Raw genomic sequence first — 26196 nt, forward strand, 5'->3', positions numbered from 1 at the left:
AGTCAAATACTTGTTTCTACAGTTATTTTAAGTGTTCTACGAAATGTAAATATCACAAATAAAAAGGTGTCATTTCATTTTAGTGCTACAAATGAATTATTGATATCTCCATAATTTTTAGATAGTTTGTGCTGCCTATAATTTGAGTTAACTCTACTACGAATGGATGTATTATTTTGAAATGCCAGCACCATTTTCATCTTCAGTTAAAATAAATATGTTGGCACTTTCACCCTTTTCACATCATGTTAATGATTGCAATGTTTACATGTCTGTAGACTTGAGACTGCCCCTTGGGTTGCTACCAGAGGAATACTGCGTCGGCTGTGAGCCTGCTCTTTTAGACTGAACCATTAACACTTTTTGTATCCCTGTTTTTGAATAGATTGGAACTAGGTTACATGTAATGCAGTCTCCTGTTTAGTGGATTAGAGTGCTTTGTGAATGTACGATGACAAAACAGCTTTTGCTCCAGTTCCAGCTTAGTGCATCCTGCTCATCTTATACTGCAATGGGAAGCAGATCTTGTCAGGTGCAATAACTATCATCTGCCTTAACATAGAAGCTCTCAAGAAACATCTGGACCTTCCTTTTGCCCGAATGGCTTCCTTACTGGCATCTGAGATGTACCATGTGGTAGGAAGTGTAGCTACTTCACAAGGATTCAAACTGGCACAAATGGGTTAGTACCTGGATGGAAGTTTATGCCTCTGTTCCTTGTCTGGGTCAATGCATGAAACGGTTTGAGTTATTCTGATGTAGATGTGTAACATCATGTTTATTTGTTTTTGTGTTCACGTCACGTTAGTTTTGTATATTTAACTGTATATAAAATGAGTGATTTTTACTATTTGATATTGGGGAATAAGTATTTGCACGTATAGACCACAGCTGCATATTATCTCCATAAACAGGACAGCACTCACTTTCTTAACCACAGCGCACATCTTTTAGATGTCCATGCTGCCTAAAGGAATTAAACTGCTGTTGCCTTAAGTTCATTAATTACAAAATTGAAATATCAGTTTCATGGCAAACTATGCACTCGTCATCTACTTTAAAGAATGAACTAAAGTCCTCTGACAGTCTGGAGTCATTATAAATAGAACATATTTTTGCTAATGAGTGTGCATTTGTATCTAAGCTCACGAAAGTTCCATTTGCTGAAGTGATTACAAATTGAGCTTAGCCCTGACTTCATTTAAAATGCATTTTTTATTATTCATGTGTAGCATTCCGTCTCTCTACAGTGTGATATTGTGTACTTTCTATTTGCCATGCACATTAGTATTCGAGTCATATTCGGTGGTGCCACAGATAACAATATTGCATGGGTCTGTGAGTAAGTAGAACAAAACAGACTGATAACATAATGCCTAAAGTTAAGACTTTTTATTTTTCCCCAGAATTAAATTAATTAAAGGCAGTATAAAGCATTTATAGTTTGGTCTCACTAAAAAAAATATTGTCAATTTCTATTCAATTATGCCTACTAAATTAGTAAACCCATGGCTAAATATATATAGACATATGCACTGGAAAAATAACTAAATCTGTATTGATAACATCATTATACATATTTGCCTTTGCTTGTATTACACACAGTTGCTTTGCCTACTATTGTTTTTGTCTTCAATTTTATTTTGTATTTGAATTGTGCACATGTATGACACAAATGTGTTAGCTACTGTCTCTATAGTAGCTAAAGATGAGGATTAATATAGTCTTATATAAATTAAATGCCATCATGTGTGATAATCTGGGACAGTGACGGTGGTGAACACATTCATGTATAATGACAGTAATTGCATCAGTACTCTTAGTAAATGACTCTGTGTATATTTCATTGGAATGTGTTTTATTCTAGAGTCTCTCCACATTACATATTCTAATGACAGGTGGTTGCAGTAACTATACTGAACAGACCCGTTCTCAGAGTCATATATGAAGCTCCATATTTGGTCTTTGTCAACAGCGAGACATATGAGCAATTGTTCAGATACGAGGTTACATTAATTCCTAGTGATTTGTCTGGTTCATGTTGTTGCTTGAGTTTTTGTAGGCTGATTTGCTGTTGAAACGAATGGAGAATTTGGAATGGATTGGTCATATGTTGTTTTTATTCTTATGATAGCCTACATTTTTCTAGTCAACCTGTGATAGGACAGTGCTGTGTTTATTTCCATAAAGTGCACTTGTCCTACATGTATGAAATAAGAGAGTCTAACTAAAAGTCTATTTGCAATGTACAATTATTAGATTTCAAATATTTTGGATAATATCAACTATAGAAGTGTTCTCCTCGCTCTCCATGTCATAAATAACTTTGCCATTATTTATATCAGTTGTTAGTGTTGACAAGGAGCCTGTGACGCAAATCTCATCTGACTACTTGGAGCTAACCAAGAGTCTTGAAGCAGAGATACTTCCAGGAGTGTAATGATGTGACATAAAGTTTTTAAGGCTACAGGGGCATGTTTAGGATTTTAGGGTATTTACAAAGGCACTGTATGCCTACATATGTATCCTCACTCGTCTTTGCTGCAGTTGCACCAAACAGCCCTTTCTGGCACTCCTGGTCTTATGAGACTCTGTTAGCACTGGGCATTTTTTTACACCGAAGTTGGATTTGCGTACAGTTACGATTTTTTCCATAAAAAATTTGTAAGACCCCCCTAAAGTTGTAAAAACATGGCTGATCACTATGGGTACCCCCGTTTTAGCCTTTAAATGAAAGTCGGGGATTTAAATAGCCGCAGCAGGTGTTTTTTTGCAGAAGAGCACTTAGGTTATTTTTTTCGTTTTTTTAAGTGGTCCCATAAAATTTGGGGTACATGAAAATGGGTACTAGCATATTTTTAAGTCCCTAAAGTAAGTTTTTAAAAATTCTGCATTTGTGCACCTGCCGCTATAATTCTATTCTTCAAAACACTTGCCGCATACTTACAGAATAGCCCTGAACTTATTTCCCTATTGTTAAACAATGTTTTCCCAATTTTTTTTTTTCACCCCAATTTTTAAATTAATTTTTTGGGGTGTCCCTATTTTTTTTTAAACCCAAATTTATTTTTTTAAGGGTGTCCCGTTTTTTTTGTAGGACATTTTTTTTGAACATTTCCTTTTAAGGGGACATTCCCAAAACTACAGGCTATTTTTTATAAGCCTACACCGCCAAACCCCTATTCTGCATTTTTTTTCACTTGCAATAGTGCTTAGAAAAATTATCCCTGTTTTTCAAAAAATTACCCTTGAGCCCATTTACGGAAAAAAACAGGAATTTTCGGGAAATATGCCTGGGACCGCCCTAAAGATGTCCTGACATGGGGGATCACTATGGGTAACCCCATTTTTGCCTGCTTAAGAAAGTCGGGTATTTAAATAGCTTTGCAAGGTGTTTTTCCCTGCCACGGCTATTAGAAACCCTGACTTCCTTCAGGAGTTAAAAATGGGGGTACCCATAGTGATCCCCCATGTCTAGACATCTTTAGGGGGGTCCCTAGAATATTTCCCGAAAATTCCCGTTTTAGTTAATCTGTGAAAAAAATTTGTAAAAAATTACAAAAAAAATGACATAAGGTTCCCCCGCCAAAAGCCAAACCAGCCCCAGGCTTGCCAGCCAGTGGTGGTTTCTAAAAATACGGGAACAAAATGTGTAGGGTTCCACCGTATTTTAGAAACCAACACCAGGCTGCAGGGACTAGTGCTGATTTTAAATATAGGGGTCAAAAACGACGTGGGGTACCCCCTATATTTAAGACCAGCACCAGACCCAACCGACCGGGGTGTAATGCCACAGCCCGGAGATCCAATCACCGGGGCTCCAGGTCCAAAGCATTACACCCCAAGTCGGTCAGCGCAAGCCGGTGATCTCGGGGGAGTCAGGGACCCCCCAAAAAAGGGTTCCCCCTCTCCCGAGCACCACAGGCTTACGCTGAAGCCTGGGGCTCATCCTCATACCCCTGGAGCGGTGGGTATGGGGGTAATAGGGGGGCCAAATAATGTAACACTATTGTACTTTACAGTTGAACTACAAGTGCCAGCATGCCTGCCATTTTGCACTTGTGGAACAACAAGTGCCAGCAGACATGCGGCACCTGTAATTTCACTGTAAAATAAATAGTTAAAATAAGACAAAACTCACACACCGTGACAGTATAAGTTTATTACATACACCTACCCATTCACACATACTTACCTATACCAGATGAATCTGTCCTCTTCTCCAGTAGAAATCCTTCAAATTTGGCCCTGTAAGAAAAATGTCATACTCATGTACATCCAGCGCTGGTCTCCGCAGTAATCCCTGGGTGTTTTAAAACAAAAAAACGTGTTACCCGATCCACGCTACAAGCTATCTGTATGTGTGTTGTCACACATACAGATAGCTCCCGAATGGCCGCTGCCGGCACTTCACGGGGCATTGCAGTCCCGTCAGCCAATCAGCGGCAGTGCTCACTGTAGAGCGCCTGCTGATTGGCTCCGGCAACTGACAGTTCCCACGTGGGCTGACTCACCCACGTGGGAACTGTCAGTTGCCGGAGCCTATCAGCGGCCGCGCAACAGTCAGCGCCTCTGCTGATTCTCTCTCAGGACTGCAATGCCCCGTGAGGTGCTGGCAGCGGCCATTCGGGAGCTATCTGTATGTGTGACAACACACATACAGATAGCTTGTAGCGTGGATCGGGTAACACTTTTTTTGTTTTAAAACACCCATGGATTACTGCTGAGACCAGCGCTGGATGTAGGTGAGTATGAAATCTTTCTTGCAGGGCCAGCTACCATGGATTTCTACTTGACAAGGGGAACCGAACATCTGGTATAGGTAAGTATGTGTGAATGGGTTGGTGTATGTAATAAACTTATACTGGGCACGGTGTGTGTGTTTTGTCTTTTTTTAACTATTTATTTTACAGTGAAATTACAGGTGCCGCATGTCTGCTGGCACTTGTAGTTCCACAAGTGCAAAATGGCAGGCATGCTGACACTTGTAGTTCCACTGTAAAGTACAATAGTGTTACATTATTTGGCCCCCCTATTACCCCCATACCCACCGCTCCAGGGGTATGGGGCTGAGCCCCAGGCTTCAGCGTAAGCCTGTGGTGCTCGGGAGAGGGGGTACCCTTTTTTGGGGGGTCCCCGACTCCCCCAAGATCACCGGCTTGCGCTGGCCGACTTGGGGTGTAATGCTTTGGACCTGGAGCCCAGGTGATTGGGTCCCCGGGCTGTGGCATTGCACCCCGGTCGGTTGGGTCTGGTGCTGGTCTTAAATATAGGGGGTACCCCAGGTCGTTTTTGCCCCCTATATTTAAAACCAGCACTAGTCCCTGCAGCCTGGTGTTGGTTTCTAAAATACGGTGGAACCCTACATATTTTGTTCCCCGTACTTTTAGAAACCACCACTGGCTGGCTAGCCTGGGGCTGGTTTGACTTTTGGGGGGGACCTTATGTCATTTTTTTTCTAAATTTTTACAATTTTTTTTTTAAAGGTTAACAAAAACGGGAATTTTCGGGAAATATTCTAGGTACCCCCCTAATGATGTCTAGACATGGGGGATCACTATGGGTACCCCCATTTTTAACTCCTGAAGGAAGTCGGGGTTTCTAATAGCCGCGGCAAGTGCATAAATGCGACTTTGAAGAAAGTGGTGCAGAAGAGCATTTAGATTTTTTGGGGGGAAAAATAACTATGCCCAGCAAATTTGGGGTACTTGAAAATGTGGGTCAGCATATTTTAAAGTTGCTAAAGAGACTTGAAAAAATCGTGAAAAATCCACCTGCCGCAAGGAGCTGCAATGAAAAAAACACCTGGGGCATACTTGGGGACCCCCCCAGAGTCAAGTTCGCTATTTTTTTACTTTGTTCCCCAACATTTTTTTTTTTTGGCCCCCAAATTCAAAGTGTTTTTCTTGGGGTGTCCCGATTTTTATTTAATTTTTTTTGACACAGATCGTTTCAAGGGGTCATTCTGAAGGGTGCAGGCTATTTTTTTTAAACCTGCACCCCTAAACCCCAATTCTGCACTTTTTTTCGCCACCTATTCAGTGGTGAAAAGTTATCCCCGTTTTTTATCAAAGACTTTTCAAAACTGCGATAAGTCTCTGAAATTGAATACGGTGTAAAAGTAAAACCTGCGATAATGACGTCACACCTCCGATATTAATGCAAAAACTGACTTATCGCACCCATATTGAATACCCCTGTAAGTCTCTCAATCAGCATATGAAGTGCTACGATGCAGTGGCCACAGCTTTTTCCCACACCAAGTTCCGTTTTCAGTCTAAAGCTGGGTTCACATCAGACGATGTGTACCCAGCCCGACATCGCGGGTGATGGGACCCGGCATGCGGCAAGTACATATATACTTTCCGATGCTGGGCCCGATGAAGGGAGGGACACGCCATGCTCTATTCTGCAGCATGGCATTGTTAGCGACATCCCCCGTCGGCCCTGCAGTAGGGCCGACGGGGGATGTTGCTAATGACCCGCAGGAGAGCGCATATGATGGGTACACACTAGATGATGTACCTGTTATGTTGCTCTGATCCACGGGATAGAATGACATATTGTCTAGTGCAGTACTTTTCAACCTTTATAAATTTGCGGCACACCAAACAAGATTTTAAACTTGCCAAGGCACACCATCAGTCTCCCATGGAGCAAAACACGCACATTGGTCCACACGGGGGGAAAAAACCCACATACAGTACATTGACCTTCACAGAAAACAAAGAAAAAACACATTGGCCCCCATATAAAAAAAATCAATCACACTGGCCCCCACAGAAGGCAAAATAATGCACATGGTCTCCACATAAAAAACACAATTACATGCCCCCCCCCCAGAAAGCAAACTAAAACACATTGTTTTTTTTTCATTCGGGGGCCAATGTGTTTTAGTTTGCTTTCTGGGAAGGGGGGAGCGTGCAATTGTGTTTTTTTATGTGCGGGCCATGTATATTATTTTGCTCTCTGTGGGGACAATGTGGTTGCTTTTTTTCATTTGGGGGCCAATCACATTGTCCCCACAGAGAGCAAAATAATATACATGGCCCGCACATAAAAAAACACAATTACACTGCCCCCCACGGACAGCACAAATAATATACATTGACCCCCTACCTGTCCGGGGCAGAGAATGGAGCTCCCTGTCCCTCAGTAGTGTCAAGATGCCCTTTTACCGAACGGATCCTGACATCATCAGTCCCTCAGCCGCAGAAGTGGGTGCAGGCTTTCAGCAGCCTGTCACATTCACTGCTCATTGGCAGTGACCAGAACTGTGAGGGCGTTACGGCGACGCGACGTGCATGACCACCGCCGCATCTCCATTGGTGCGCCCGGGCAGCAGCTGAGCCACCCGGGCACGAAGTTGGAGTTCAACTGTGGGGGGCATCTCCGGGTGGCACTTCTCTGGCGACACACTTGGGAACCGCTCGCGGCACCGGTTGAAAATCGATGTTCTAGTATGTACCTAGCTTACCTAGCACACAGATAAACAAGTGTCACATGTCAAATTAATCAGCAGAGTCTCCTGGTGCGTCCTACTCGCATTGCATTGTGTCTTAGATGCATCTTCGGCAAAAAAAGACGCCCGTCGCAAGCCAAGTTGCACAAGACCTGGCAGTTCACTCACTCCAGGCAAGTAATGCTTAACAGCGTATTGAGGCTAGAGGAGAAAGGACACATCTGTATAAACTGTAAATGTAAAGTACACACTTTTAAAGGGTGTATCTAGCAATCACTGTAACCAGGGGTTAAAATGGTCTGGAACGGGGCAGAAACTGCGTTCTGTCACTTCTAATTGTAGGCGGAACCAGTTCCGCCTCCGTCCGCCCACTTTGCCTGGTTTTAGAAACTGTCAGCTGCGGGCTGCAGGCCTGCGGCTGTCAGTCTGAATGAGCTCCGTTTTTACTGGCTAAACCCACCCGGCTGTCCCGCCCTCCTTTGCTCAGGCTGGCCCACCCCACTTGCTCGCCTGGCTCACCCTCCTTGCTCGGCTGGCCACAGGCACGGCTCTGACCACTTGACAAGTTGTAAGTATAAGTACAGTACACACTACACAGGCAGCCGCAGCTGCACGCCGCTCGCTGTCTAAGTACTGGTGAGGTGAAGCTGTGCAGCAAGTGTTGTGTTGTGTAACTTAACTTGTGTTTTTTTTGTTTGTGAGTACCACCAGTTAGTGCAGCGTGCTAACTTATATTAGGCTGGGCCATCTCATCACTGTTGTGCATTGGTTGCAGGCAGCATATTACACGGTGCAATCTCATATATTGGGCGCAGAGGATAGGAGTGGGGGGGTAGTAGGACATTGGACTGGAGAGAGGAGTGAGTCTTGTAGTCAGATTTGGGTAGATGTGAGACAGAGAGGGGACAATAAGTAATAGAGATGGTGATACTATGGATAACACAGACATGATGTGCTAAGTATGGGCTCAACTCAGGATTGTTAGAGGGATGGGGCTGCTACAAAGTTACTGCGGAAATAAATGGTAACATAGAATTAGAGAAGTAGAATAAAGCACACCAGGGACAGCAATTACAGCGACAGACTGGAGTACTAACCAAACACAGGATTGACCAATCTGTAAGTGATATTACTTTACTCATCACTTATGTCCAAGTAATAATGACATGCTATAGTTTTCTCTCTTTCAGCTGTGCCACTATCAGTTGGGTGGAATCTTTATTTTAGTAGCATTACTATTTTCTTTTAATTATATATTTAAGGTATATACAAGTCAGGTCAACACTACAACTTCAGCTTCCCTTATGAAAGACTGCATCGTTTCTGTTATATCAATGATATTATCATTATACTGTACACAAATTCTTTTTAATCCCTTCACAATGTTACATCACTTCTGCCTTTCATTCTAAAAGCCTTTCCAAGGTTTACTCCATAACTGCACTAAACTTACTTTTCTTTGTGTTGTAATACTTCATAAATATGATTGTATCAGATCTGAATGAACTGTGGGCCTGATTCAGAGGCGCTCGCAAAAAGCGAGTGCTCGCTCTGAATCATGGAGGGCGCAGGTTTTTTTAGTTGCGGCCTCCTGGCCGCTCGCATAGCTGTGGGTGACCACCCACAGCTATTGCGAGCGGCCAGGATGATGGTTGCGATGGTCAAGACCATCGCGACCATCGGGGCTTGCCACGAGACCCTTGTGGTAGGGTCTCGTGGCCGCAAGCCCCAGAGAGCTTCTGGCTCTAATAGAGCCGGAAGCTCTCTCACTGACATCACTGGTGATGTCAGTGGGGCCGCCCACAAACGGCAGGCGTTCGCTTGGTAACGCCTCCGTTTGTGAAGCCACCCCCCGACCACGCCTACAAAACGGGGCGAGCTGTCGAACAACACCGACAGCCACCCCTTTTGTAGTGAGCCACAGAGCGAGTGCTTTTTGCACTCGCTCTGGGGCACGCGCAGTGCGTACTGGGCCACCATCGACCCGCTTGCGAGCGCTATGCGCTTGCGAGCGGGTCTGAATCAGGCCCTGTGTTCTGCTATAGTAAGTTGAGGCATGCTTACTGTACACTTCTTTCTAGACATTATGATATGTATAATAATTTATCTGCTGAGCTGGGGAATTACAGCTCACAGCAAGTTGATGGTGTCCTGGCTAGCTTTAGCTCTCTAGACATACTGATGGGGTACAGCTAATGAGTTTGTGTTCGGAGTATGGTAAATTATGTCAACCGTGACCATGTCAACACACAAATACGATTGTGATACTGTGTGGCATAATTTGAATTGGGGATACTATTGTGTGACCACACCCCTTTCTTTTGTGACCACGCCCCTTTATGTGACGTGAGCTATCCCTTTATTAACATAGCACCGAGTATTTGGGAGGTAAAGTTCCACCACTTCTCTAGGACCACTTTAAGCACTGACTGTAACCATAGCAACATTTGGATGGTTGTGCAGTATTGAGTAGCAACTTACACCCATAAGGCCCCCTCTGCTCCTAGCATGTGTGATTACCAGCATGCTGGCAATTTAAGGAATTTATATGTCATCTGACTATTAACTCAAGCAGCATTGGGTATTATACATAGAAAATACAAATGATAAAATTTAATTTCCACCTGATTTTGATTCGGAAACGGTGACGATGTCACAAGCAGTGGAGCTATTTTTTTCTTCTGCGCATGTGTCCAGAAACCAAGTGCACTGATCGCAATAGTGATGGAGGTGCACGGGAGACGCACTGTCAGAAATGTTTTGAAAATATATTGGGCATCCCTAGGTGGTAACAGGGAGATGGCTTTTTGGGTGCATGGAGATTACCCGTCTTATGGCAGTGTTATGGCAGTGTCACTGATAGTGGTGGCGTACAGAGACACAGAGTCGCTCACATAGGAGGCCATATTCAGATGGAAAATTTGCACCTACCACAAGCCAGGTGCAAGTTTTGATGGTGAGCCCAAGCAGTATTTTGGTGTATCCGGGCGCTGGTAAGTGGGCATCGGGCATCTCAGTCAGGCCCTTCATGCGTAAAAAAAACCAAAAAACTGTTACCTTGTAGCCACCATTTCAGCATAATTATCTATAAACACTTTGTAAAGTAATTTGTGTAAAAAGTCTTCCGCGGCCTGAAATTGTGCATATATGTACACGGACATAGGGGTATGAAGTATGAGTGCAGTATCATTCTTTTATACAAACAATGCAATGTAGTGCCAGGCGCCTGTTGTGTCAATCATGCCACTCTAACTTAAAACCGTCCTGCTACCATTGTAATTAAATGCTGGAGATGGAGTTATTGTAGTGTGTGATCTGACAAAACCCATCATGCTTCGGCAGTTGTCAGTTAATGCATTTATTTTATAGAATGCTCAACTTGTTTAAAACATACTTATTAAATGCATATTTACTAGTCTACAGAAAAACGCATGTATCAAGATAGATTAAAAAAGATAGTAGTATGGGCTTTCACCTAACACCATCCCTATATACTACAGTAGCCATTGCCAAAGATTTGACATTTTGATAACTAAAAAATCTGTTACATCTTAGTGCTGCAGGAACACTGAATATAAATGGTTCACTAAACAATTTGTCAATAAGGGGGTTATGATGGTAAAAGCTGCGGCCGCTCATCGTAGCACTTCATATACAGAGGCAGACTCCGATGCACACATATATACAAGTGTTGTATAGCGAATTAATCAGCGCAGTGTTGTGAAGCTTTTTTTGCTAAATCCGATAGCGATTAAGACACACATTCAAGTGGAGAAGACGTTTGGCGCAAGCGAGTCACGCGGGACCTGGCTCGCCAAGAAGGGCTGTTGACGCGACTGCGGTAATAGTGTAGGAAGACATATCTGTAAGTGTATTCATTGTGGAACTCTCGAGAATGACACCCACCTCTATAACCATCCTAAATGTCCCAGGCCTGTACTACCATTGCCTGCTGTTCACTGATGTATTTCTCTAGTACCCTGTTCATCGACAACCAGCTTACATGGATTTTGGACATGTCCACCTGCAAATACACATAAGAAATTTCTCTCTTTCCTTGCAACTTTGGTCCACACAACCTAACAATTGCTGCACAGCTTAACCCTAACTTCCTCCAGAGTCTGACCTAACCTTCTACTGCTACCTTGCTCCTTGTAGCATACCTGCCATTAAGTGAGCAAAGGAAGCATTAGCCACAGTGGAAGATGAAAGATTGCTGTCACCAGGGCCTAGGGAGCATTAGAGGTTCCCATAGGAGCAGAATAAAACTGTACGGGAGTCTGAAGCATTAGGAAGGGTAGTGTTAGTAAGAGATCATGTTTACTAAGAATGGTGTTAAATCCCAGCAGGGAAATGTCCCTGGATTGAATTATTTACAGCTTTGCTAGCAATGGGAACAGTTCTCGTAGAGGGAAATTGCCTAGATGGCAGACAGGAAACCCACAGGGAGAGTGAGCATGGTATGCAAGAAGAGCTAGGGGTTGTGTATAGTGGGCGCACATACACAAAAATAGTATATTAAAACTTGACTTTTATTATTATTACAGTAAAAATTCCATTCGCTACCTTTACACACTAAGTTGTATGTATGTTAGTCAGTCTTAAAATATTTTTTAACCTCTATACTTCACTGTAATAATAAAAGTCAAGTTTTAATATACTATTTTTGTGTATGTGCGCCCATTATAAACAACCCCTAGCTCTTCTTGCATAACATAGTCTAATCTGGATGAATTAGTGTTTCACCCCCATTACTGAACATCATTGGCTGATAATAATCATGGGGTTTTCTATGTAATCATAATACGTCACGCATTGGAGTGTGCAGCTATATTCTCTCTATAATTTACTAATGAGTTTTTTCACTAAAACGAGTGATAAATTTCACTGTGTATGATAAATGGTGCTACAGCCAATCAGCTCCCAACTGTCATTTTTCTAACAGTTGACAGTTCAGAGCTGATTGGCTGGAGCACCATTTAACATGCACAGTGAAATGTATCACTCGTTTTGGTGATAAAATTCGTTAGTAAATGAGGCCCTATGTATGGTGCCAGAAATGTTCCTGGTGTTTAATTTTCATAATAAATTGTTTCCACATATACTAGAAGATACCTGCACCTGCTCACTCACATACAGAATATACATGTCCTGCTACCAAAGAAATTATAATCCCAAATAAAGATAATATGTAGATATGGGAACTACCCGGTTAATCTTCAGCAAAATCAATTGTAGCTCTGCCTCCTTTCATTCCATTTAATTGTCTACTGTCTGATAGTTACCTACTTTTTGACCCTCTTGTCTAAGAGAGAGGAGGTCCAAAGGGGCAAGTGCGTGGGGCAATGACAACATGATCTAGTCTGTCCCTCACTGTGCAACAACACAAAGAAAAAGGAGATGATAGAGTGTCCTGCACTCTATCGTTTCCCGGACAGGCAGGAAGGACGGCCATGTAGACCTATAGCCTACGTTATCATTGTTTGAATCTTTGCATTTCAAACTACATTTTATATTATATACTTTTGTAATATAATATTGCTTAGATTTGTAAATGGGATCTCAGTACTACAAACTACAGTGCATGTCAGTGGAAGTAATTTTATTTCATATTACAGATTCAATAGAGGTTGTGACCGTTTTGTGATGCACCATAGCTATCTTTGACAGCTCTTGGAACAGTTTAGCTATAGATATATAGTTCAGACTTTAATTGCAACATATCTTGTTCACTCCATTAAGCTCCCCATCCATACGACGCAAGCATCCGGATGTAGCAGCTAAGGCCAGGCAGGTATATCTTGGTCGAGATACAAGAATAATAATTTCTCCAATGAAATTTCTAAAGCACATTGAAAATAATTAGAATCTCTGCTACCAGAATAAATCTCCTCTCTTTAACTCTGCAAATGATTTAGAGTAAATAGTATAAATTGGTAATAATTATAATTAACTTATTTATAAGGTGTCTTAAGGTGTCCGTGCTGCCATACATTGATGATAAAACAATAACATACTACAGAAAAACAAAGAATAACCATAAACACAATAATATAAAAGAAGTGGGTAGGGTAGGTTGGAATTGAGGATAGGACAGAGAGACTAACTAAAGCTGTGTACACACACTATACTATGTGTACCAACTGACTGCACGGAGCAATGGAATGATATATCGTGCGTGCTGTACACCTGATCCAGTGTACTACTACGCAAAATGTATCGTTCCATGCTGCATTTAGAGAATCGCGTAGTTTGTTCATTGTAAAGTCATATCTGTTGATGGGACGATGCAATGAATGACCGCCAAGCATGCGTGATCGGGTGTACACACTATACTATTCGCTCGGTATATTGTTCTGATCCGTGACGGAGCAATATATTGTAATAGTGTGTAAACGGCAAAAGGCTTGTAGTATCAAGCAATGATTGGTCACACAGAGAGGAGTAAGTAGCAAACCGCACTCAATGAGCATGTACTCACTAAGTGATGCTGGGGGATGTGGTAAAATCGGGGAAAGGTGTGACCACGTCCCATCCCAAAAACAATGTACTAAAATAATTTACTTGCAGTGTCACATGCTCCAGAGTAGGGTGCCGCGTGCAACTCAGCCAGGGACGGATTCCATAACAAAAAAAGAGAAAAAAAAAGATAATATAAATATATAACAAAAAAAAACTTTGTTTCAGCAAAAATCCTTTATTTGTTGTTTTGCCACTGCTATCGGCATATTGAGAAAGTGATTAGAAGATTGAGTTGGTAGATATAATCCTTCTAAAATAGACATGGCATGGGGAATATATCGTCAGAGGTAGCCGGCGAATGCCATTGCTCGCGTTACGTCCAGGATGCTTGTTAAATAGGGAGAAGACCTGTCCCTGGCAAAAACACAAGTTTTCATCTGATATAGGGTTGAACGCCGTTTAGTAAATATAGCCCTACATTGGAGACTATGGGTTTAATTTAGGAAGCAGTAGCTTTTGTAAGCCGCTGCTTCCTAACGGGTTGCAGGTGAAAATGTAAAACTGCACCAGCATTCGGTATACAACCCGGCGTGTTTTACACTGACTGCAGGTGCTGTTTTAAATAAATAAAGCCATAAGAATGTGGGGGAAATTTCCTAGTGACATCTTAATTTTTTTCTGAGCAAACCACCATTTTAACATGCCAAAAAACCAATTACAGTTCACACTGTTCATACAATAGTAGGTTTAAGTGTTAGGGGTTGATTTACAAAGTTCTGCTCATGTTTATGTCCAATATATAGATGGACATTGCTTTTACTAGCAAAACACGGCCCTTTTAAATATCGGGCATAAACACGAACGGAAGCGTCTGGTTTTAAAACCCGACACTTCATAAATAAACCGTTTAGTCTGATTTTAAAGAAAACAGTTAAACTAAACACGTTTAGCCATATCCATAATTCTCCACATGAGAAGTAAAATATATTTACTCCTAGATATAATTCCTCCTGGTTATTGAAAAGAGAAAATGTGTAATTACGGTATATTGTGTTTAGATGAACATGGATGAATGGAAGCATCATCTGCGATGCACTAGAAGTCATTTTAAGCTCTGATTTTAATTGAACTGACTGAATGTGGGATGGAACTATAACTGATGTTCAGATCAGCTTCTAGATGGCTTTCCCTCTCCTTCCTAGGAAACTAACATTGCTCCGTAGATTGTGGGATTACCCTTCAACTGCCTGAATAGTTGCTTTATGCATACTTTTAATGGTTTATTTATCTGTGCTCTAAATAAAATGTTATCCTTTCATGATACTGACAGAATGGTCACGTCATGAGACTTTATTACTGTATGTGGCAATGATGTTGTAAAAATGACAATTTGGGGAAGACACAGGGAAGCTGTTCTTTAGTAGTCACTGTCAAATTATTTATGTTTCAGTGAAACGGATGTATATGCAACAGTCTGATTTTTTTCCCATTACACAGATTTTCTGTTCTGTTGCCATATGTTTGGAATAATGTTATATTACTGCCTGGATTTGTACCATTGAGCAGAGAAACAGAGAGAGGCTTCATCTGTCACTGTAGCTGTTACTGAAGTACACGCTCTAGCTGGAGCACCAGAGGATGCTTAGCTTTCCATTTCTTAACAGATATTTATATAGCTCCTAGGTATTACGCAGCGATTTGCAGAGAACATTTAATTGTTCGAATTTGTCCCTGCCTCAGAGGTGGTTACAGTCTATATTTTCTAACACACAGGCACCATAAGCCAATTAATCATACATTATACACAGGGTCAGTGCTAGGGTTTTTGGTCCCCCCTGCAAACTATAAATGTGCACCCTCCTACAAATATGTCCTTTTAACATGTCTCTTTACAATGTTTCATATCTTAAAATGTACCACTTTGGCCTGGGCCAAGCGCCCAGGCTTACTCACAGTGGCTATGGACCTTGTACCCGCCTATCTGGGGGTCCTCTATTTTAAATAACTGGCGCCTAATATGCAGGCTATTACCAGTGACTATGGGCAGGGCCGGATTAACAATGGGGCGGATGGAGCGGCAGCTCCAGGCCCCCCCATCAAAATAGGCCCACAGGATCGGTGCAGCTGTAGACAGGAAAATTTATTTTTCTGTCCCCAGCAGTTGAGCAGCACAGCAGACGGCCATCTGAAGCCCCGCCCACTAGAACCCGCTGGCCCGTCATTACAAACAACCCCTGGCCGCCCGTTCAGGCTGAGTGACAAATAGTAATGGCAGAGCAGTTTCAATGTCTCCCCTGTTATGTGTGTCCCGGTGACGGATGGGAAGGGGTGCTGGCGGTGGGTAGCTGCAGCCAGTTAATCATCTAAAATGAAGCCCTTCAGCAGCGCTGCCGGCCGCAAGCCTCGGCTCTGTTTTCTACCTCAGCGGTGCTTCACAGCACAACCACAGGCTCAGTCAGTGTGTGTCAGTCTTGACACACTGACCGCGGCGCATGTATTATGATGGCATTAAAGGGATACGGGCCCAGGAGGAGGTAGGCGGTGATGTGAATCAGACATTCTTCTGGCGATGACATGAACCAGCGCTCCCTAATCACTGACGGTGTCTGAGGCAAGTGGCCAGAGACCACTGGCACCTAGCCATAGTAAGAACATATAAGCTTTAATTTGATTCACTGCTATAATACATAAACTACCTATTAAACCTAGAAAAGCAGGAACTGAAGACATTTGCAGTAGAGGCCTGGCAGAGCATCACCAGGGATGAAACCCAGCGTCTGGTGATGTCTATGCGTTCCAGACTTCAGGCTATAATTGCCTGCAAAGGATTTGCAACAAAGTATTAAAAGTGAAAGTTAGATTTAGGATTGTTTAGTTTGTCCCATTACTTTTGGCCCCTTAAAAAGTGGGAGGCACATATAGAAACCGTTGTAATTCCTACACCGTTCACTTGATTTGGATGTAATTACCCTCAAATTAAATCTGAAAGTCTGCAGTTAAAGCACATCTTGTTTGTTTAATTTCAAAGCCATTGTGGTGGTGAATAGAGGCCAAAATATGAAAATTCTGTCAATGTCCCAATACTTATGCACCTGACTGCATATATATATATATATATATATATATATACTGTATATATATTTGCCAATTATACTGCTGCAGTTCCTATATATACTGTGTTTGACTGCTGCCTCAATTTGATTGGTTGGTATATATATATATACTGTATACCAATTATATCTGCGCACACCCACACACACCATTAGCTTGCTGCTATGCGGTTGTGATGCCTCTGTATTTTATGGTGGTCATTGGAGTTGTCTGTATAACGTGACACTTGCCGCAATGGTTTTTGTATTGTATTGCAGTCACTTGGTTTATTGAAAGGTGGTCACTGATGTGTTTTCTGTATTATATGGTGGTTACTGTAATGTTCTCTGCATTCTATGGAGGTCACTGATGTTCTCTGTATTGGCAGTCCCTCTGATGCTCTCTGTTCTATAAGGTGGTCCCTTTGATGTTGTTTGTATTATATGGCGGCGATATAGATAGAGGGTGCCGCCCATATACTTACCATGTTCCCATTAGCCCTGATCCTTGTCCTCCTCCTACTCTCTTGCTAGGCTAGGGTCTGTTTGGTCCACCTTGCAGTGGGAGCAGCTCCCACTGCACATGCATGTGGGAGATGGGACAGACCATAGAGAATTATTATATTATATAGATATATAAAATGTATGTATGTGTGTGTATATTAACTGCCTCTCTTGGCAGTTTGGTACATCATTAATTTTCTCTTCACATGACAGTCAGTTGGGGGTATCTGGAGTTGCTATAGCAACAACAGGAGGGTGCTAACACATTCATCATTATAGAGGACGGTTTGGTTTTTAGCCCATATTTCACACGTGGTATATAAATTATATGTACATACATGTGGATATAATACACTATGGGGACCATTTATTATTTATTGGGTTTTAGACCCGATAATTAGAATTTCTTATCGCTGCTTTTCACGGCAATAAGAAATTGTACCGCCAGTATGCATCAAGAATCACATGGATGGACAGAAGTTTTGATAGGAGCCCTTCCCTGCGCATGTGCAGTCTGCTGACCGTGCATGCATGAGTGGAGAGGGATCATACAGATCCCTCTCCCACTACTATTTGTGGACAGTATCCTATAGGCTACAATGTCTAGAGCAGTGGTTCTCTAACTGTATGCCGTGGCACCCTGGGGTGCCTCAGGACACTTGCAGGGGTGCCTAAGGTTGGTGGTCTAGCACAAAATCAAATTATTTATAGTCAATGTAATGTAAATATGTGGACAAACAGAAGGACAAAGCTGTCTACTACCACATAACTGAACCTAAGGATGACAAGTAAGCACAATGGACCTCATTCAGAGGCGGTCCCTAGGGCACGATCGATCGCAACGAGCGATTTTTTGTCATGTGCGCATGTGTGTAGTCGGCATAGCGCGTGCGCAAGCCAGTTCTTGCGAGCTAAAAGGAGTCTGTCGTCAGTCACTACTTGGTCGTAGCTCTGATTGACAGATAGTTCCATTTGTGGGTGGTAACAGGGGAAGGTGCATGTGAACGGGGGCATGGCGCAGCGAACGCAGGCGTGTCTGTCGTAAAAAGAGAGATTTCAAGGCGTGCATAAATTACTGAGCGGGTCATCCATAGCACACGTCATACCGCAGCCTTTAAGATGCTATTTCTCGTAGTGCTTGAGTGAGCCCAGGGTCTACCTCAAGCACTGCGACTGCAGGCGATGGTTTCTGCCTCTGCCGATATCTGGAGTCAATTAACAAAGTAACAGGTGTTTGTCATTGCAATGTATATTAGCAAAGTGCTTGCGTTGATTGGCTTTTTTTTCTTTTTAAAAGGACATTACATTTGGTTGGTCTCGGTATGTGATATTTATATTACATTTGTTTGCAAAACCATTTAAAATACATTTAATAATCATAATTCCCTTTTTTGGGTTCAAATGCTAAATACATGTTTTTGTAGATGTTTTTATATATTTTTTTAGGTTTGTGGTCCTGCACATCCCAGCATGCTTTGTTTTTTTTTTTTTTTTAAATAATAAAGCCCATAGCCAGATTTCTTAAATCAAACATCAAAAAACACATGCAAAATTTACATTAGAAGAATAGACAAAAAAAAAACAGCGATTGCACGCTGCTTGCATCCGCATCGAAATAGGCAGAAGAACCATCAAAAGTGCAGATGTGGAAACTTGACTCTGCCAAAAAACCACGATGGTCACATAGCTTGGCGCCAGCGACTGACAAATTTCTGCGACTGTAGTCCTCGCTCACCCCTTTACGAGACTCAGGAGGTGTGTTTTCATTGTGATGGGAGTTTCCTCATCTACGATGTGCGCTGCGATTTTGCGCTTAATTTATATTTTCTCGCTCTTTTATGATACGATCGATCGCGCCCTATTGACCGCCTCTGAATGAGGGCCAATGTACTTAATTTATTATTTTTTCTGAATTTCTCAATGAGAAACTTTTGGCTTAGGGGTCCCATGAAAACAATTCTGATACTCTAGGGCGCTGTGATTCAAAAAAGTTTGGGAACCTCTGGTCTAGAACCAGCTTCAGATGGCATTCGCTTCCGGAGCTTGGTAACTGGCACCCCTGTATATTCACCCGAAGGATAGCTAATATTTGCGGGTACCCTCTCCTACTCTTTTGTAGTTTTATATTAAATAACAGGTGGTGCATGCTTCATATGAGTGAAGAGGGAAGGAAGATTGAGATTGTTGAAGGTAGGTGGTAGATATGTACTCCATGGTACTAGCTACATCCCGTGGCACAGACCACACACCTTGTGTAGACTACACGCCCACATCACTAGTCACACCCCTGCTGCATTGGACTCAACCCCTGCGGCAGCACACAATAGGCTCTTTATAAACTTCAGCTCCAGGCCCATATGGACCTTAATCTGGTTCTGACTATGGGCCTTGTGACCACCTAATCAATTACACAGTGTCCTGGGTCTACTTATTTAATGGCCTCAGGCTTAGGGTTTGCATAGTTTTACAGGTGACCTGGGCCTAATGTCTAGGGTCACTAACAGGGGACTCCGGTTTAGCGCCTACCTACTTGCCACACAAGCCAAGTGACCTGGGCCTAATGTCCAGAGTCACTTATTCAACGGGCTCAGGCTTTATGCCTGCCTAAATATAAATACAGTGACCTGGACCTAATGCCCAGAGTCCAAACAATTGTGGTACGGCACTGATATAAATGTAAATTGAAATTCATTATCCAGAGGTTTTTTTTATGACCTAAAATCTCTTATAATTGATATATATATATATATATATATATACACATATTCAATGTTTATGATGTTTTTCTTGTCATTAATTGTTCCATAGAGGTGCTTCCGGAATTTCTTGTAACTAGACTTTTTAATTAACAAAAAAGAAGAAAGACAAGAAAAGTGTTTAATCCAGTGCACTAATTAGGTCAAATTATTCAATTATGTCTTGTTCTTTGGAAAAATACTAAAAGTTAAATCTTTATTAGAAATTATTTAAAATATTATGTTCGGATATTAGGCAAAATGTTCAATGAAATCAGAGTATAGTATAGATAGGAAGAATGTATAGATGTTAAGAAAGAGTGATTAAAAATTCCTTGGTCTCTGTTTCAGCTTGCGGCTTAACAATCATACCGCTTATATATTACCACCTGTGTATTTATCCGTATATTTCTCTGCTCCACATTCATATAGATCTCAATAATAGTAAGTGTTAGGGATTTCCTATACACTTATCTTTATGCTCACTTAACGATAATGATCTAGGGAGCAGCAATTAGATACTAAGATTAGTGAGATAATTATTAATGTGTCATCCACTTGGTAACTACAGTTCTAACACTTGTATTAGCGGGTGCTATATAATCCACGCTCCATGGCTTTAGGTTCACTGCCGCTACTAGTATCCCCTTTATATTATATTGCCCCCAGTACAGTTCTGACATTAGTATTTGCAGGTACCATATTTCACCACCCGCAGGCTTGACACTCCCTGACACTTCTACTGTCCCTTTTATACAATACTGTCTTTAGAGTGTCCCTTTTACACAATACATGTAACATGCAAAGATGGTGCTGCAAGGGTGTGTGGAGATTGAAAGCCAAGGCTGGGAAGTGGGTAATGCTGGTCCAAAAAAGTAGTAGATGGAGGTCTCAGTGGTTGGGTAGCCGATAACAATGGGGTGTTAAACGCGTTTCGCTGTGGAATAGCCCACAGCTTCCTCAGTAGCATGTTCCCCAATGTCCATAAATGGGCTTTATACCCTTATGTAAATACAAATGATTAGCAGCTCTAGCTCATTGTTAGCATAATCAACCATTATTAAAAAATTAAAACACTCATAGAATATCTAGAATCTGTGTAATATAGATAACTTCGCTATTTGAAATGAAAAACAGCAGTTAAATGAATATACATACCCGATTTAGCTGGGAAAATTAGCAGATCACATGATGTAAACACAGAGCACATGATCCATTCTGGCCTAATAAAGGTTAATGACTTTTATACATCCAGGACCCGTACTAGGGTCTTTACAGCAGAGTAATGGGAACAACGATGTCCATACACTGATAAGCGTCAGTGTCCAACCAACGCATCACTATAGAGCACATGGTATAGACCACTAGATGTAAGCCGACTGTCCCATTGGGTGGTTTCGCCAAGTCAGGTCACGTGGTGTAAATAGACAACACACGGGTCGGCTTGGCCACACAGGGAATAGTTATCCAATTTGTTGTGCCGCATTGTGTCACGTGATGTAAATAAATAGCACGTGATCTGACTGAGGAAGCTCAGCGATATAAAAGTATAAGTTATCTTAGACTGGTACTATCCAGCAAAAAAACTGAATATACTGGTTATTATTACTCCATTGTACACAAGAAACAAATAAGTGATGTGATATGACCGACGGTGGAAGGAATTTTTAAACACACTTTCTGTATATCTATACACATTCTTTCTATCTATACTATACTATGATTTTATTGAACATTTCGCATAATATCCGAACATAATATTTTAAATACTAACTAATAAAGGTTTAACTTTATTTTTTCAGAGAACAAGACACAATTGAATAATTTGACCTAATTAGTGCACTGGCTTAAACATTTTTCTTGTCTTTCTTCTTTTTTGTTAACTATTGCCCAGAGTCACTGACCCCGATTGGCTCATGGCTGACTCCAAATGTAAATATCTGCAGCTTAATAGCTGCCGGGCTGCAAGCTACAATCAGCCTGTTCCCAAGTTTAACCTGCTGCTTGACCGGTGCTGGGAGTCTACACTCTGTCCCAGCGCTGGCTACCTCTGTCCGTTGCCACTGCACCTGCAGTTATGGGATCCGATACTTGGTCCTAGCGCCGGCCACCATGTTCCTAGCAGGACACCTCTCCACAGAGCAGGGATGGCGCCTCTCCTGCCCAGCACCCCCCCTGTAATGCTTAACCTGCTTACTTCATTGTGCCAGCCCTGAATTATTCCACATGTCAGCAACATGGCCACAGTTTTCGTGGGGGGATTTTAAAAAATGGGGAAAGGGAAACCCAGAGCAACTAACCCAGACATTTGTTGTTATTTTGAAAACTGAACTAGAAATATAAAGCTTCTAATCCCTGAAACCCCGCCACCTTCAATGCACTTCTCTGCCCGTCTGCACCTTCTCCTCATTATTCCCTCACAGCCCTTGATTTTGCAACCTGCTTCAAAGACAAAATCAACACTATTCAATAATTGTTCATTCCAAATCTCACATACTCCATACACCCACCTTCTCTTTCACTCCCCAATCCAGCCTCAGTTCATTCACTCCAGTAACTGAAGACAAATTCACCACATTTATCTCTACCTTCTTTCATCCCTCTTCACTCCCAAAATCTCGGCTCCCTTTCCTCACTCCATGCCCACTTCTAGCACATTTCCATCTTCCTATTTAAAACACACTACTCTCACCAAGCCTCAGTAAACCATCTCTTAACCTAGCATCTCTCCCCAACTACAGTCCCATTTATCTGACCCCATTTGGCTTAACACAACTAGAGTGACTTCAGTTAATTTGCCTATATCTCACTTTCCCTCCTCTCAGTCCAAGCTTGACTTTCTGTAATTGATGTTTTCATCACCAACATTACCCATAGACTACGCTCACAAAATAGATCACCTTACAGTAAAATATGTGTTTATTTATACTCATCCATCTGGAACTCTTGGCTGCTTTCAACACAGTATATCACACTCTTTTCCTGCATACTCTTCACTCCATTGGTGCTCTTTGCACTTTTCTTTGCTGGTTCACTTACCTAATGAACCATTCTCTTAGTGTCTCTACCCCTTGCACATTCCTCCTCAACTCAAACGTCCACTGTTAGGGTTCCACAAAGCTGTGTTCTCGATCTTCTGCTTTTCTCTATGTACACTTCTTTTCTTGGATAACATATTTGCTCATTCAGCCTCCAGTACATCATGTTTGCTGACAACTCCTCCTCTGACCTTTATCCTTTTAATCTCATCCGTCAAACTGCCTTTTTGTTATCTGCACATGGATTTCAAGATGCTACATAAAGTTCAGCATTTCCAAAACAGAACTTATCTTCCATTCACCCAGAGTCACCACCTCCCCACAAATCTCCTTTACTCTTAATAGCAACACCATAATTTCATCACTTTCCCAAGCCTGGAGCCTTGGTGTCACACTTGAATCCGACGTCTGCTTTAATCCTCATATGAAACTTGATTTAGAGGGGGTTGCGGCTGCGTCTTTTGGCGATCGCTCGTCTGTGACTTTTAATGTAAATGTCACTACTAAGTCCTTCTCTGGTGTACTTCCCTTCATATGAGTGTGCACAGACCATACTAAACTACCTTTTATAATCTCTTCCCAGGAGAAGCCCGGGTAAGAGAAGCAGCAGGGGGCCGATGGGGGCAGGCCCTAACAATTTGCGTCATTAAGCCCCGCCCCTTCGTGGCAAAACTGCCGTGATTGGGTAAAATTTACATAGGGGGCGGGGCCAAATGCTGTGATTCATGCAGAATCACCTCTTAAGCCCCGCCCCCTTCACGGAGACCCGCGATCGCTGCGGGTATTCTCATTCTGCCCACTTCACTAGGAAGTGGGCAGAATGCGGGAGAAATGCCTACCCTTCCGGGGGTGCCGGGGGTTACCTGAAAAATCGGGAGCCTCCCGCGAAAACCGGGAGGGTAGGCATGTATGGCACAGACTGAGGCGCCCATTTCCAGGGTCAGTAGATGCTTTAATACCGCTTAGTGCGTCTTTATATGCCACCATAGAAACTTGCATCAGTCCTATGGCAGCTGCAGACATACAATCTGAGTATGGCCTCTAAAGTGAACGATTGTGCATCTGTGTATGCAAACACTTCAGGAACACTGAACGATACTCCCATTACACGCCCTTAAAATGGACCATCTCGTGCATCTGTTGAACTGTGTCTGTTGAGCTTTCTCTCTGGAACACTCAGCACTTTTCCTCTAAGTCTATACGCCTCAGTCACAACAGCACCTTTGTGTATAATGCATGTGCCAGATACATACAGTAGCAAAGAACAGTTCAACTCCATGGACATCAGCATTGTTTGTGATTCTGAATCAGGCCCATGGTCTTACTACCAGTCCTGTTGACATTTTGCCACAATATGCCCTTTTTTACCCAAGATGTTAGCAAAACTTATATCTGCTATCTCGGCATGTTCTGCCTTGGCCACTGCAACCTCTGGCATTTCCCTCACCTGCTATACCCTGCTTCAATTCATCTTCAATGCCTCTCCACATGTACTACATCATTTGAAAATCTGTTCTCCTAGTTCTCAAGAGTCAATTCAAATTATTCACCCTTACCTACAAAGTCCACCAGAACACTAGATCTATCTCAAATCTCATCTCAAAATAATCTTCTGCCCTTGACTGACCTGCACCTTGCCCCTTCTCTTATAACCACCTCTCACTCCTACAATACTTCTCAGGTGCCACTACCCACTTATGGAATTACCTACCATGTTCCATCAGACTCACCCACAGCTTTGAAATCGTTAAATGTTCTCTAAAAACCCTTGTGTATATTAATGCTTAACTTGCTCTCACCTATAATGCCCATAGTAATACACCTTCATAACTGTCTCAGGGGCCTATTTAACCAAAAATGTCACCTTGTAAACTATAACTTCTTATTGCTGCATATTGTAGCGATAAAATTTTTGGTGTGTTTAGCTACCAAAACATCCTTGTCAGGACAGCTGCTCCAACAAGAGCCTAACTTGGCGAAGAGGTCACCAGTAAAGAGTTAGCTGTCACTTTACTGCTGACTCCTAACAGAACAAATCTGTGATAGCCAGGAATGAAGGAGAATGGAGGCTGTTGAGAGGAATCAAAAGATCCCTTTCCAGCAATGCGCCCCCTTGGGTTACAAAGGCTAACACTTTTATTAAGGTGGTGTTAGCTATTGGGGCTCAGCTCTGACTTACTAAGCTTTTCAGAGCTTGGTAAATTTGTCCATACATCAGTCCCAATTAAGAATAATGGTGACTGTGGTCTGCTTTAGGCTTTTCTTAAATAGGCATGTTACTGGAAGCATGATATTTGGGAGGCATCACCCTAATGAATAGACGCACCATTAATTTTGAGCCACACTCACTGCACTAGTTCCAGCTGTGCCTCCTTACAATTAGAATGGAGGCTCTCTCAGGAGCGAGCACACCCCAAACTATGTTTTCATGTCTACATTTATTTGGTATACGTTTGCGTTCTCTCAACCATAATGGTCAAGCGTTTTTCATGAAAATGGCAGCTTATGTGTTTCTTTTATTGTGCAAACAATGCATCATCATACAGTAAAGGCAGTGGACTATTCCAGGTAGGATAGGATAACACAAAGGAATACTGTATTAGGAATTTACATCCTCTTACCGGTTTCCAAATGCATTAACAAATTTGTCATTGCACTGCCTCCTCTTTCTTTTAACATAACAACTGTTCCTGGAACATTGCTTTTCTCTTATGTATTCTTAGTTATTCCCCATATGAATTAGATAACCATCCCAAACACCTTAATAAAAAAGTAGCTTGATTTAACCAAGTAATTTGTTTAGGATATTAGGGTGCTGAGGTGTACTGTATCAAACTATCAAAGCAATATTCACCAGGAATAATGAGTTTTGTTAGCAGATATTTTTGAGCACTATTACATATATT

General features: G+C 42.1%; 1 protein-coding gene across 2 annotated transcripts in view; it reads left to right on the forward strand.

The window, feature by feature from the left end:
• PLCH1 (phospholipase C eta 1) overlaps positions 1-26196 on the forward strand; it is a 222213-nt gene that overhangs the window by 51066 nt on the left and 144951 nt on the right. Inside the window, exon 1 of one of the 2 annotated variants that reach the window (XM_088447685.1) lies at positions 601-682. The exons of the other annotated variant lie outside the window; for it this stretch is intronic. Within the exon in view, the coding sequence (XP_088303811.1) occupies positions 601-682 (82 nt within the window). Of the gene's footprint in view, positions 1-600; positions 683-26196 lie in introns of those variants that run through there. 2 annotated transcript variants of the gene reach the window in all.

This window comes from Taudactylus pleione, unplaced genomic scaffold (genome assembly GCF_031769625.1).
Source record: "Taudactylus pleione unplaced genomic scaffold, aTauple2 ptg000436l, whole genome shotgun sequence".
Lineage (NCBI taxonomy): Eukaryota > Metazoa > Chordata > Amphibia > Anura > Myobatrachidae > Taudactylus > Taudactylus pleione.